A 13,910-nucleotide genomic window follows, 5' to 3' on the forward strand; every position below is an offset into this window, starting at 1 on the left:
GCTTGTTATGTGATAGAAATGTACCCTTCAAACTTAAGGGAAAATTCTATAAGATGGTAGTGAGGTCTGCAATGCTTTATGGTGCTGAATGTTGGTCATTAAAAGAGAAGCATAATATTAAGTTAATTGTGGCAGAGAGAGGATGCTCAGGTGGATGAGTGGCTTTACCCTTAGAGATAGGATACGAAATGAGCATATACGTGAAAAGGTTGGAGTAGCTCCAATAGAAGATAAGATTAGAGAGAGTCGCCTTAGATGGTTTGGTCACATAAAATGACCCGGTTAGGAGAGTAGAGGTATTAGATTTGACTTGTGTTAAGAAAGGTAGGGATATACCTAAAAAGACTTGGTTAGAAAATATTAGGAATGACATTTCTTTATTAATTTAACGAGAATTTGACTTTCATAGGACACAATGGAGAAAAATGATTCATGTAGCCGACCCCACGTAGTGGGATAAAGGCTTGATGTTGTTGTTGTTGTTGTTGGATTACCTGAATTAGAACACAAAGAAAGAAGATTGCAGTAAAGAAAAGTGCGGTAAAATGAAAACCCACTTACCAAAGTGGAGGTTCAAGGAATTCACTCAATCTACTTGAGTATGATCAACCACTAAGCTGCCAAGTTACTTGAAATTCTCTCCGAAACATGTAAGCAAATCAAAACTATCTTCATTTTAGTTTTAGAATGTTTTATACAATTGAAAATACATGAATAGAGTCATAGACGCATCTCTTCATTTAAATTCAAAACAAAGAAGGGAAAGGGAAGGAGGGAGGGGTTGGCATTTTGTTTGGGCTCACTAGCAACCACCTATAGCCACCTCCTTCTTTCATGCATATTAGTGTGGTCGGCCTTGCATCCTTAACCATGATTTGTACTTAATGTATTAAGCATCAACAAAGCAAATTACATAAATTGACCACTAGCAAAGCAAATTATAACACTATGTTGTCCACATAATACTTATAATACTAAATATATGAAAATACATAAAAACATAATATTAAATGCATGAACCACTTCTTAATATGCTCTTCCTCTTGTTCTTAATGGCTTGAGCTTCATATGTTAATGCTCTTGCTCTAGTGATAAGACCTCTTCCATGTGCTTCATCAGCATATCATGCTATTCACTATACAATGAATTATTATTTCATTGCCAATTGTTAATAGCATGAATTCACATGCCACACCTTCATAACATGGCATAACATGTACTATCTAAACCCACATTCATTTTGCATAGCATTCATATCACATTTTATGAGTATAATTATCCATGAAACAAATCATATAGTGTCATGTAAATAATCATATGCTTGCATCATAATATGATGTAGGATCATGGTTTTATGTGTTGTATCACTTCGACACATATAACATGATGCATGAAATAAATAATCCATATGATATGGCTTGCATAGAAAATCATCATGATTCATGGTATCCGTCTCGTGTTGCATGTACAACTATTTGTCCACATGAACAAACACATAACATCAACATCATAAAATTAAAGTCACATAGAAAAATAATGAAATCATGGCTTTCTAAGAAAGGGAGAATATATCCTACCTCAAAAGAGTGAAAAGGCCCAAGCCAAAACTTCTCCAATATTGATGTGAAACATAGGCTAGATTCAGGAATTGCTTATGAGTAATAATGAATTGACAAGCTTAGCAATTATATAATAATGATGATCAAGGGCTGATTTAAGCGACTTCTCAATTGTTGATAAAGTAATAGCAAACAATCTATGCATCACAAAATTCAAATTCAACTTGAACTGGATTTATCTTGTTTGCCTGCTCATTTACTTCAATATGAGCTCTATTTGAGCCAGAGTTGATTTGATTTTCAAGTGATTTTTTAATCTTCTAGCTAAATTAACAACACTATTCACAACTATTTTGGCTTATTAATTTTCCTGCTAGATACAATATCTCGTCATTTATATTGAGTTCCTAAGTTCTCGTACATCATTTTTACAACTGCTGAGTTTGATTAATGATTTTAAACACCACTCTTCATAAGGCCGCTTTCAATATACATGTTGCAGAGCAATATTTGTGGTTCTTTTACCCTCTGGAGCCTCTTTTGTTCTACTCGAACCTTGTTTACGTAGAAAGGATAATTTTAGTTTGCTATAAGTTTCACCAGTTTTAGCTAAGTGAGATAACCTTCTCTACCCCTTTTGTACTGTTTATATTTACATGCCTTGACTACTCTTGCATGTTTCCGAGAAGCAAGAAAATGACCTGGCTAAAGAGTATTGCTACACCCCCGAAAAAAGAAAATTTGGTCCAATTGCTTAGGTGTTCCAACTGAAGTGAGAGAGGATGACATACACTTTTGCTGAGAAAGTGTATGATTGGGTCACCTTTAGTAGATGTGACCCAAATTGATCATATGTAATTTTCTTTTGAATGTGGAGCTTTTCTCCTACATTTAATGTACTAAATAATGTCTGAAGCAAAGTTTCCACATGTTTTGTTTCGCTGAAAGTGCTACTTAATGTTTCTCTTACCGGTTAAAGTAGATAATGTTTGTTTTACCAATTGTTATGTTTGTGATAGAAAATACTTGAGTGCGCAAGTAACCCTAAGGGAAATACTTGAGTTTGCAAGCAAACCTATTACTAATCAGTGAAAACAGCAAGAATAATGCAAAATCTGGGTGAAATCAGCCCCAAAATGATGGATTGCAATAAGAGAATCAAAGCCAAACAAACACGAAAACAATATACAAGTGATCCTCAATTCGAGAGGAGGTTCGTCTCTCCTAAATCTCTAGATAAGGTAGTCTAGAGCCCAAGACGCTTAGGAACTTCAATAGAAATCAAATCAAGCATGCCCTAACCCTAAAACACATCATGCTATATTGCTATTTAATACATAAACTTTCCAAATCAATTTTCCCTCCAAAACCCTAGTCGCCCTCTCATTTTCTAATTTGAACTCAATTGGAATAGTGGGACCTACTATTGTGGGTGGCAAGCATAGAGGAGGCGGGACTAGCCCGCCTCCTATAAACATAAACCTGCCCTGGACGGGCTAGTTGGACCGGTTCCTCCTGAACCGGCCTATCAGGCCTATCAGTTTGATGCGAATAATTATCTTCCCAGTTATTCAATGGATATTTGCTTTTCAATGCTAACACAGCAATTCCACAATATCTTGTAACTGTGTGTGTTATTGTATGCTTGTTAAATATTCTTTATTCAGTTTTCTTTTGGAGATTTCTTACTTGTTTTTTTTTTTCCCTTCAGGTTTTGTGTGGAAAAATTGTCTCTCGGGATCAGTTACCAGCAGAAAATCTCTCCATGGTAGAATATTTTCAAATGCGTACCTTATACATCGATGCAATTTGGGAATAGGTGCTTCTTATGATTTAACATCAACTTCTCTACTGGATGCAGATCTGTACTTCAGCTGTAAAGGAGTCCGTATCCAACGCAAGTCTATCTAACTTTTCCTGCTTTGTGTATATTGTTATTAATCAGCTAGAGACATTTGATTGTTCTACTTGGCTTTTCTTTTCTTTTTTATTATTATTATTTTTTTTGGTGGTTTGCTTCCCTTATGCAGATACATGGTGATAAATTTGATTCTTTTATGAGAAACTTTGAGAGATCATTTGACAGCACATTAAAGACATTGCTAGTTTTTAACAAGGCTTCTACTTCAAGTCAAAAAAATAAATTGAGAGAGGAAAGACCTCTTACTGTAGGAAATAAATTGATCAACGAATCAAATAATGATGAACAGGAAAACAGATCATACAGTTCTTTGGGAGTTAGTAGCTGTGAGATTGAGCAGATACCTTGTTCTCTTGATCCCCTCAGTTGTGAAGAACATTTGGGAGAAGATGAAGCAGTCAGTTCAACAAACCAGCTTGCTCTTCGCATCGAATCCAATCAAGAGCTGGTTCGAGCTTCTCATAATTTTATTGCTGGCGGTTTTAGTAAATCTATGTTGACCACCTTTGAGAAATCAGTTACAGAACATACTAGATCCAATGACCTGAAGGAAGTTGAGATAGGTTTGACTATGAGAAAGTTGCAGATGAAGCAATCTCAGTTAGAGATGAGTTCTTATGCAAATTGGTTGGAGAAGGTAAAGATTTGCATGAATATGTCTAAAGCTTCTTTCAAAGAGGACAAACTAAGGAATCAGATGCAGGAGACAAGGCATGCAGAACTCAGAAGAAATTGCATAGACCTTCTTGTGAGTGGCTTGATTCTCATGTGTGCTTTCCTAATTTATGGAGCATCAATCTTTTCATACCAGCGGATCACAGAGGCAACATCATCCTGCAGCACTGTGTCGAGAGTAAGTCTTTATTTGGCTTAATTTCGTGTTGATTCTTAATAGTGGACAGGATTAGTTTCCTGGAAAAGTGTTTTTACAATTTTTTATTTTCTATTTAATAAATATAAAAAAATAATTAATCTTATTTATTATAAACTAAGATTCGAATGTTATATCATAATTATATGAAATTCATCATAGCATTATGTTAGATCGGTCCAGCAGGTCCACATGGGATCGGCCCAGGCGGAACAGAGGCGGAAGTTCCGCCTCTCCTGAGTATGCCGATCAAACCGCAGAATCCAATGGAGCTTTTTGGGAAAGAGTTTTGAGGGATTTGAGAGGGAAATTTGAATGTGGGGACTATTAAGAGATTTCTTTTTGAATTGTATGCATAAAATAGTTTGTTTTCCTAGGGTTGACATCTTGAATTTGACTGAAATTTGAGATCCCTTAGGGTTATGGGCTCTAGCGGCATCTAGAGATTTGGTATTTTCCGTTTCTATTTCATCAAATAATACAAATTACCTATTGTTTTCCTGGTTTTTGTGCGGATTTTTACGGAAAATTCTGGCTGTTTTCCAATGATTGTTAGGAAATTCTTGAGATCTTCAAGTATTTCCTATCACATTCATTGCAACAATTCATCATTATGCAACACATAAGTATCTCATGGTTCTACTTACTATTTTCTTTTCTTGAAAGCAGTTACTATTTTCTTTGCAGGGGACCAAGTCCTGGTGGATGCCTAAACAAATGGCTTCTGTCAGTTCAGGTTGGCAAGTTCTCAGATGCCACGCAGTGGTCATAACCAGGATGCTTTTTGGTTTGTTGATGATTGTCGTTATCGCCTATTCGCTTCTCCAACGATCCGCCATTTCAGGCTCTACAATGCCAATCACCTCCATTCTCTTGCTCCTAGGTGTTGCTTGTGGCATTGCAGGGAAGCTCTGCGTGGACTCACTGGGAGGAAGTGGATATCACTGGGTTATTTACTGGGAAGCTCTCTGTTTGCTTCATCTTTTTGCTAATATCTTTCCATCGATCTTGTACTTTGTTCTTTATGGTCCTGTTTTAGTAGCCAAAAGGGAAAAACCAGTTTGGCTACCGTATTGGATCAGGCGATACACATTTTATGGGATATTGCTTTTGGTTCTTCCAACAATGGCTGGTCTGTTGCCCTTCACATCTCTGATTGACTGGAAAGATCACTTCACTGAAAAGATAATGGCTTTGATTTCAAAGGCTGAGCAGAAAAGCTGAGGGAAGAGTTCAGCTGTTGTTTAGCTATATTTCGACTATTTCATCAGCTGGTCAGTTAGTAGGTTTAGGTTTCGTTTGGGACGGTTTTTTTGCTGCTTTTTAAAGCAGTTTTTAGTTTAAAATTTTTAACTTTTGTATTAAAAAGTTACTTTAAGAAGCAGGAGGAAAGCTGTCCCAAATGAAACCTTAATTGCTACCATAACCTGATCGTCTCGGCAAGCTGGGGCGAGTTGATTGATCCAGAAAGGTGGTTTTTTTTTTGTCTTTGCTGCCCTGGTTATCCACCCAGGTGCAGGATCTTCAGTGCATTTCAGCATAATTGGAGCCATTGTTGCAGTATAAGCTTGATCGTTAGTGTGACATATCTATGTTTTCTTATTCTGCTTGAAAGCATTTTGTAAATTTTCGTTAAGATTATTGAGGGTGATTTAAGTTATGTTATTTTCTTGTTATCTTCTGATTGTAGTAACCTTTGGGCTCTATTTATGGTTTAATTTCAATGCTTTATGTCCACTGGAGAAAAATTTAATGTTTGGCATTCTGTGCAGAGGAAGCCATCATAAGTTTTCTTCAACTCAAACCTGTAGTGGACTATGTCCCAAGCTTGCTTTGGTTCATACCTGAGGTAAGCTCCAAGTAGAGGAGAGATTATTGGGTTCGGACATCGGACACAGTTTACCTTCGATATTCACAGTACTAAGCTCGGTACTGTGAACTACTAAGTACCGAGCAATACTGAGCAGTACCGAGCTCATTACTGAGTAGGAGGTGATTTGGTGTATTTTCATTGGGCTCCGAACATGTCCGGTGATCGTACCTAATAATTTGCCCAAGTAGAGTTTGGACTTTGGCTTCTTTTGGGGTGGTTTTCTTACTTCTTCTTAAAGTAATTTTTTAGTATAAATATAAAAAAATTGTACTAAAAAACTACTTTAAGAAGTACTTAAAAAGTTGTACCAAACGAAGCTTTAGGTTTTGTTTCGGATGGCTTTTTTATTGTTTCTTAAAGTAAATTTTCTGTGCAAATTTTTTTTAAATAATTTGTGTTAAGGTGTTTTAGAAAGCAATAAGAAGTTTTTCCAAATAAAGACTAAAGTTTTGTTTGTGATGATTTTTTATTACTTTTTAAAGCATTTTTCAGTGTAAATGTAAAAATTAAAAATTTTACATTGAAAAGTTGTTTTAAGAAATAATAAGAAAGTCGTCTCAAATGAAATATTAGTCATCATAATTAATTAGTTAAGCTCAAGCTTAAATTAGAGGTTATTTTAGATAGCTTGAGTTATTTGCGCTCATTTGCTAAATCAACTAAACAACTTCTTGAATTTCCAGGACATTCATTTAATGGGATATAAAGATGTTGCAACTCGGGCTTTCGAGTTTATGATTTTGATGATAACAAATAATATTTATTAATTTTTTATTTCTCCTGGTATTTGTAGTGCATATTTCTTTCTATGTTAACTAATATTTCAGGTACATCATGCACCGTTCTTTGAAGATTCAAGGCTCAAGATTGCGTAGAATTGGTCGTATTAAATGAGTCTGTAATTTTCATTTATTGAGTCAAGTCTTATAATGATGTATGTTAGTTTGTTGATCATGCACACACATAGAGGGAGCAAAAAATGATTATGAATATTTTAACTTTTCTGTTCATCGTACTGTACGATCTAGTGTAACAGAAATAAATTAAAATATTTATTTTTCCTGAAAAAATTAATTTTGAATATAACTAATCGTACTGTACGATCACCACATCGTACTATACGATCTGTTATAATTAGAAAGCCCGCCGTCCATTAAGGCTTCGTTTGGGATGGCTTTTTTATTGCTTTCTAAAACAGAGTTTTAGTACAAATTTTTTTATTTTTGTACTAAAACTCCGTTTTGAAATAAAGCAGTTTTTTAGTATAAATATTAAAAAATTTGTACTAAAAATTACTTTAGAAAGCAGTTAAAAAGTTGTACCAAACGAAGCTTTAGGTTTTGTTTCAGATGGCTTTTTTACTGTTTCTTAAAGTAAATTTTTAGTACAATTTTTTTTTTTAAATAATGTGTTAAGATGTTTTAGAAGGCAATAAGAAAGTTGTCGCAAATGAAGACTTAAGTTTTGTTTGAGATGATTTTTTTATTGCTTTGTAAAGCATTTTTTCAGTGTAAATGTAAAAATAAAAAATTTTACATTGAAAAATTGTTTTAAGAAGCAATAAAAAAGTCGTCCAAAATGAAATATTATACTTCGTTTGGGACGACTTTCTTTCTGCTTTTTAAAGCAGTTTTTTAGTACAAAGTTAAAAAAAATGGTACTAAAAAGCTACTTTAAAAAGCATAAAGAAAGCCGTCCCAAACAAATCCTTAGTCATCATAATTAATTAGTTAAGCTCAGACTCAAATTAGAGGTTATTTTAGATCAGCTTGAGTTATTTGCGCTCATTTGCTAAAGCAACTAAACAACTTCTCGAATTTGCATGACATTCATTTAATCGGATATAAAGAGCAACTGTAAATAAATTTTTATGAATAAAAATTATATCCAGCTATTCTGATATAAATTTTATCATAATGGATTTGAAAGTTATTAAATTTATTTATAAATTAGAATAATATAAATTCTTTTTAAGTAGTCTTAATCTCAAAATAAATATATTAATTTGTAAATTTATTATTATGTAAAACATATTAAGATGTTTCAGAATAATTTACTCTCTTTATAAATGAAAAAATAATCAAAATGATCTTTTAATTTTTTATGAAAGATCAAAATAATCTTTATTATATTAAAGAATTATTTTGATCTCTTAATTTCTTAAATAGCAATCAAAATAGTACTGTCATGAGATTATTTTGATTTCGTTAAAAATTCAATAGATTTGATATATTCTCAAAAAATTATCTTGATCGAGCACGAATCTTGAGGCAAAATCGAACCGGAAACTTCAAAAATTAAATATGGGAACACCTGAACTCAAATTTCAACGAGCTTATAGTCAAACTGAGCGTCTCGGAAATACAAACCCAACGACATCAAATTCAACTCAATCCGAGCCCAAATAAGCCCAAATCAAGTGCCCGAAGCCCTGTTGGAAAGCTCATACCACAATTTGAGTTACCAAACGGTCTTCGATTTTAACGAGCTTATAGTCGAATCGAACGGCTCGACTAGACAAATCTAACGAGCCCATGATCGCCAAATCCGACATCACTAAGACCTCCAAATGTCTGTCGAACAGTGCACAATCCAAGGATTCAACATCAACCGTCCATTCGTCCACTCCCTATTTGCCCCTGATCTCACACCTATTTACGAACTATGCCACTCCAGAAAATCTATAAATAGAGCCCTCATTTCTCATGAGAGGAGATAAAAAAGAAAAAAGAAGCAAGAAGAAGAGAAGGAGAGGAGAGAATAGCTCCTCCTCGACCACCGCTGGAGTTCTTCCCGTCGTCAGAACGATGCCAGAATCCCGCCGGACGCTCGACTGACGCAGGAACTCTGCTCGACTTTGTAACTGTATTTCAATTCAGAAGAAACTCATTATAATTTGATCGTCCTAACTTGTTGGACGAATCAACCTCTTGTAACTCAAACTACACTAGTGAAACTTTTCAACTGGGTGTGGCCCCGTGTTTTTTTTTTTCCATTTTCAGGGTTTTCCACGTAAAAATCCTGGTGTTCTTCTATCTTCTATTTGTGTGTGCTAAATATCCGTACAACGCTCAGACGAAAATTTTTTAACTCTACCGCCGCGTATATTCTAGCTCGCAACAAGATTAAAATGATCTTTAAAATAATTGAGGATCATTTTATTTCTTCATAAAAAATCAATAGACTATTTTGATGTTTTTCTTTTTAATAAATTCTATTTTAAGTGAAGAACAAAACAAAGCAACAATACATTCATCTAAAATCTTGAGCTTCTTGAACAATATTTGCAAACTTTACAATTTCCAATATTATTCTCCTCTCATTACAAACAATAAAATGAACTTATTTTACGCTTATTTGAAAGCAGTCAGAACTCAGAAGCTGCAAGCCATTCACTTCTGACTTATTACATCAGTGCAGAACAACCATTTCAATCCGAGCACTTGGCTTTTTCCATAAATTTTTGCATTTTTCTTTTTCTTTTCTGTGCCAAATCCATAACTGAAAAATCAGATAATCTATTTGCAGTTATAATCTTATAAAGTTTCACAAATATTCATAGGTTATCATGCATCAATATTTTATTAAATTAATGACACTCATAATGCATATCTACACATATTAGATTTTAAAAGAACTTACAAAAAAAATAGAAAAGTGACAATAGACTTTTTATTTTAAAAGAGATTGTTACAATTAATTTGTTTAGACTAAGAATTTGTTTGGGATGGCTACTGCTTTTTTAAAAGCTGTTGTAATACTTTGTAGAAAGAAGATTCATAGCATAAAAATTTATTAAAAGAAGTGAAAAGATAATGATCAAATAAAAATTGTGGTAGTAATCTGAAAAATAAAGCAATAAAAAAGCTATCTCAAAAGAAGCCTAATTCTCTTTATTGACTCTTAGGTTTCGTTTGGGACGGCTTTCTTCCTGCTTCTTAAAAAGGCTTTTTATTACAAAAATTGTAATTTTTATACTAGAAAGCTGCTTTAAGAAACAAGAAGAAAGCTGTCCCAAACAAATCCTTAATATGATATCATGGAGAAAAAAATATTTAAGTAATTGACCTCACATAAGGAGATGAAGATTTGATCTTGTTGTTGTTTTTTTGTTGTTTTGAATAAATAAAAAATTTATTAAATTCATATTGAGAATTAAAATTTAATATAATAGTACTAAGAAAAGAAGGCAGAAAAGAGAGTTTTATAACTTTTTATAACCTCAAATGATTGAAAATTAACCAAAAAATAAACAAATGAATAAGATATGCTTAAAGGGCTTACCTTTCGGCCAATCCTTTAACAACTGGTGGACATATAGCCATCCTTTGATATAAGCCAAAGAATGGGCTAAAGAAGAAACAATGAACGCCACCACGAATAGAAGGCTGATCAAACCCAATAACACAATCAAACTAAGCAATAAATATTCTTTTTAGTTTAGGGTTTAATAAATATTTTATAATTAATGTTTTATTTGAGACAACTTTATTATTATTATTCTTATTTTTTCAGATCAAAATCATAATTTCTATTTGATCAAATAGATCCTAAGATTTCGTTTGGGATGACTTTTTTACAGCTTTATTTTTCAGATTGTAATCATCATGGGCAGATCCCACTCATGTGATGCCCACCCTTAAGAAAAAAATTAATGTATGGTATAGGAGGGGTAGTTTTGGAATTCTACCCCCCTCAAGAATAAAATTTTGCCCTCACGTTGTTTGTCAATCCATTCAAAGTTCCGAACATTTCATCTTCGCAAATAAATAATAAAAATTCTCTTATAAATTTAATAATATAATTTAGGTTTATTATTATTACTATTTAATGTTATTATTATTATTATTATTATTATTATTTTATTTTTATCTGTATTATTATTATTATTGTCATCTAATTAATTAAAAAATTGTTCAACCTAAAAAAGACGTTGAATCTGCCCTTGATAATCAAAATTTTTATTTGATTATTATTTTTTTGTTATTTAAAAAAATTATATTAAGAAGCTACTTTTTATCAGAGCTTTAAAAAATTATTTTTTCTACCGTTGTTTCATAAAACATCAAGAAAATAGTCCCAAATAAAACCTAAATTAACCTATTTCATTCTGGCTTAGCTAATATTAAAGAAATATCACTATGAAATATTATCGAGCAAAATAATAATAAAATCTAAAAAAAAATAGATAAATTCACCTAAAAATCTCATTTTATTGATGGTTTTGATAATTTTACGGTCATTCAAGTATATTAGAAATAGAACAAGTAGTTATTACCAGCAGCGCTATCCATGGGATCACCACCCTGTTCCCGCCGCTCGCCGTCGTTCCGGCTGTCCAATCCCGGCCGCGATGGGCCCCTAAAGGCGGGCAAAACAGTGAAAGGGTTCCATCTCTCCGGCACTTGCCGCCGCCGCTGACGCCTATTCCCTCCTCCGCCGACGGGTTGTTCCCTGCTCCGTTCTCCGGTGGCAGGCTCTTCGCCGCGAAGCTGAAACCTGCAAACAGGGCAAGAGTTATGCATCCGAAGCCACGGCACGAGGCAGCTCGAGTGGTACACGTGGCGGCATGGCATCTCCCTCGCCTCTTCCCCCACGGAAAATTCCTCCTTGCATACAGGGCACTCCGAGCCGCCGCGGAGATGAGCCGCTGCGATCGCCACAGTCGGCAAGGCGTCAATGGAGGAACTTGTTGCCGGCGGTGGCCCAGTTCGGTCGTTCTCTGTAAGTTCCTCGATCAGCTCACTGAGATTGGGCCCGGTGAAGTAGTCTCCAGGGTCCAGAGCCGGACGAACAGAGTAGCTGGGCGAAATCCATGGAGGCGGCGGCGGCGGCGGTGGTAAAGCGAGTTGGCCATGGATGAGCTGGGGGTGGAATGGAGTCCACGTCGGGAAGAGGTGGTGGAGGTGGAGATGGGGGTGGGGAGAGGAAAAGTCGAATAGGAAGTTCGCCGGTGGCGGCCGTGGAGGTGGCGGAGGTGGCGGAGGCCGCGGAGGAGGGATGTCGAGGTCGAGGTCATGAACAAACGGGCCGAAACAGCGGGGGCAGAAGAGGTCGGAGGTGGCGGAGAGAGAGGGAATGATGGAAACAGGGCGGCGGCATTGGTGGCACCAAAAGAGGCGGAAGACTGCGCGGCGGCGGAGATTCGGAGGGACGGGAGGAGAAGGGGGAGGCATTGGCTAGCTGTTGTTAATGGAGTTGGGGACTGCGGAGAGCAATAAGGGCGATGGATTTATTGGGAAGGTGGAGAAAAGGGAGCTCAGAGTGGAAAAGCATATCTTTTATGAAGGAAAGAAGTTATCTTCTTGTCTTTAAGGAACTGTTGCGGAGTGTTTAAACTACAAACTACCTTTGTCGCCTCTTCCAAGGAAGAGAGAGAACGAAGCTTTTTCTAAGGTTTTAATCTACAATTAGTTTAATGCCGAGTTGTTTGTAAAGATAGCTTCTTCTAATAATACATTCATCTATTAAAAATCAGATAGTATGAAGTAATTAGGTGAGAAGACTTTATGATAATTTGGCTTTTGTATTAATGACATAGCTATGTGTACAGCTGCTTTTTCATAATTTTATTTTTTCATACAATAATCAGTTATATTTTAATTTTAGGGGATATATATATATATATATATCATTTTATATCATTTTATATCATCATATTTATATATCTAGGGGTGTCAATTTCCAGTCACGGGTCGGCTTCGGGTCGAATCCGAAACTGACCTGGGTTCAAACGGGTCAGAAATTTGAACCCAGACCCAACCCGGGTAGGTAAACAGGTCGGAAATTCGAACCCGGACCTGACTCGGCGGGTTGCCGGGTTGACCCTCATATGCCCCTCATCTATTTCATTCCTACCACCCATAATATTTTATAAATTTTAATATTTCATTCCTTGCACTTATATTTAATTTATGCGTGGTAGTCATGAAATATTAAATTTTTGAATATTATATATGTAAATAGCATAATATAAGAAATAAGCATTAAGAATAAATTCATAGTAATTAAGAATAATGATTAAGAATAAGCTCTAAGCATTAGGAAAATGTAGACATTTGTAACACATAAAATAATAGTATAATACTAATAGATTAAGTATTTTATTTTGAAAAAAATTTAACAACAAATACAATCTCAAATATCTTATAGTAAAAAATAATTTTTCACAATAAAAATGCCAAAACATAGTGAAAAGCTATCGCAAAAAACCCCTTATTCAGTGCTAAGAAGCCAAACATAAATGTAAACAAATAAGACACAATAAATCACTCTTTCCAAACAACACTCTAAAAAAAAAAATTACTAAAAAATTGCTTTAAAAAACAGTAAGAAATTCATCTCAAATGAAACAACAACAACAACAACATCAAGCCTTTATCCCACTACGTGGGGTCGGCTACATGAATCCTTTTTCTCCATTGTGTCCTATTAAAAGTCAAATTCTCGTTTAAATCTAATAAAGAAAGGTCATTCCTAATATTTTCTAACCAAGTCCTTTTAGGTCTACCCCTACCTTTCTTAACATAAGTCAAATCTAATACCTCTACTCTCCTAACCGGCCGGTCATCGCAAGGCCGCCGTTTTATGTGAACAAACCATCTAAGTTCGTATCCTATCTCTAAGGGTAAAGCCACTCATCCACCTGAGCATCCTCATCTCTGCCACACTTAGCTTAGTATTATG

The 13,910-nt window shown here is 34.9% G+C and overlaps 2 protein-coding genes across 3 annotated transcripts in view; one reads left to right on the plus strand and one right to left on the minus strand.

Moving 5' to 3' along the window:
- Positions 1-6,029, plus strand: part of LOC110115355 (protein CPR-5) — a 10,380-nt gene extending 4,351 nt beyond the window's left edge. The window contains exons 2-5 of the mRNA XM_020848574.2: positions 3,271-3,327; positions 3,421-3,456; positions 3,590-4,333; positions 5,039-6,029. Of these exons, the coding sequence (XP_020704233.1) occupies positions 3,271-3,327; positions 3,421-3,456; positions 3,590-4,333; positions 5,039-5,575 (1,374 nt within the window). The 3' untranslated portion in view covers positions 5,576-6,029. The remainder of the gene's footprint in view (positions 1-3,270; positions 3,328-3,420; positions 3,457-3,589; positions 4,334-5,038) is intronic.
- A 3,427-nt stretch (positions 6,030-9,456) lies between these two features.
- On the minus strand, positions 9,457-12,823 carry LOC110115315 (E3 ubiquitin-protein ligase RZF1-like). 2 transcript variants are annotated; one of them, XM_020848509.2, is made up of 2 exons: positions 11,503-12,823; positions 9,457-9,725 (listed from the first exon to the last, which is right to left on the minus strand). In XM_020848509.2, the coding sequence occupies exons 1-2, from the start codon at positions 12,398-12,400 to the stop codon at positions 9,655-9,657; spliced, it is 969 nt and encodes a 322-aa protein (XP_020704168.1). In that variant the 5' UTR covers positions 12,401-12,823; the 3' UTR covers positions 9,457-9,654. The 2 variants fall into 2 exon arrangements, with proteins under 2 accessions (XP_020704168.1, XP_028550686.1); XM_028694853.1 differs by lacking the exon at positions 9,457-9,725 and adding an exon at positions 10,509-10,612 and having other exon boundaries at positions 11,503-12,821.
- Positions 12,824-13,910: the final 1,087 nt, after the last annotated feature.

Source organism: Dendrobium catenatum, unplaced genomic scaffold, assembly GCF_001605985.2.
Source record: "Dendrobium catenatum unplaced genomic scaffold, ASM160598v2 fragScaff_scaffold_586, whole genome shotgun sequence".
Classification (NCBI taxonomy): Eukaryota; Viridiplantae; Streptophyta; class Magnoliopsida; order Asparagales; family Orchidaceae; genus Dendrobium; species Dendrobium catenatum.

What these genes read in the sequence shown, in the direction of transcription:
- LOC110115315 (XM_020848509.2), bottom strand. Translation starts at nt 12,400, where the DNA reads ATGCCTCCCCCTTCTCCTCCCGTCCCTCCGAATCTCCGCCGCCGCGCA. An exon ending in TCCCATGGATAGCGCTGCTG is followed by an intron (nt 9,726 to 11,502) that starts GTAATAACTACT and finishes CTGATTTTTCAG; the next exon opens with TTATGGATTTGGCACAGAAA.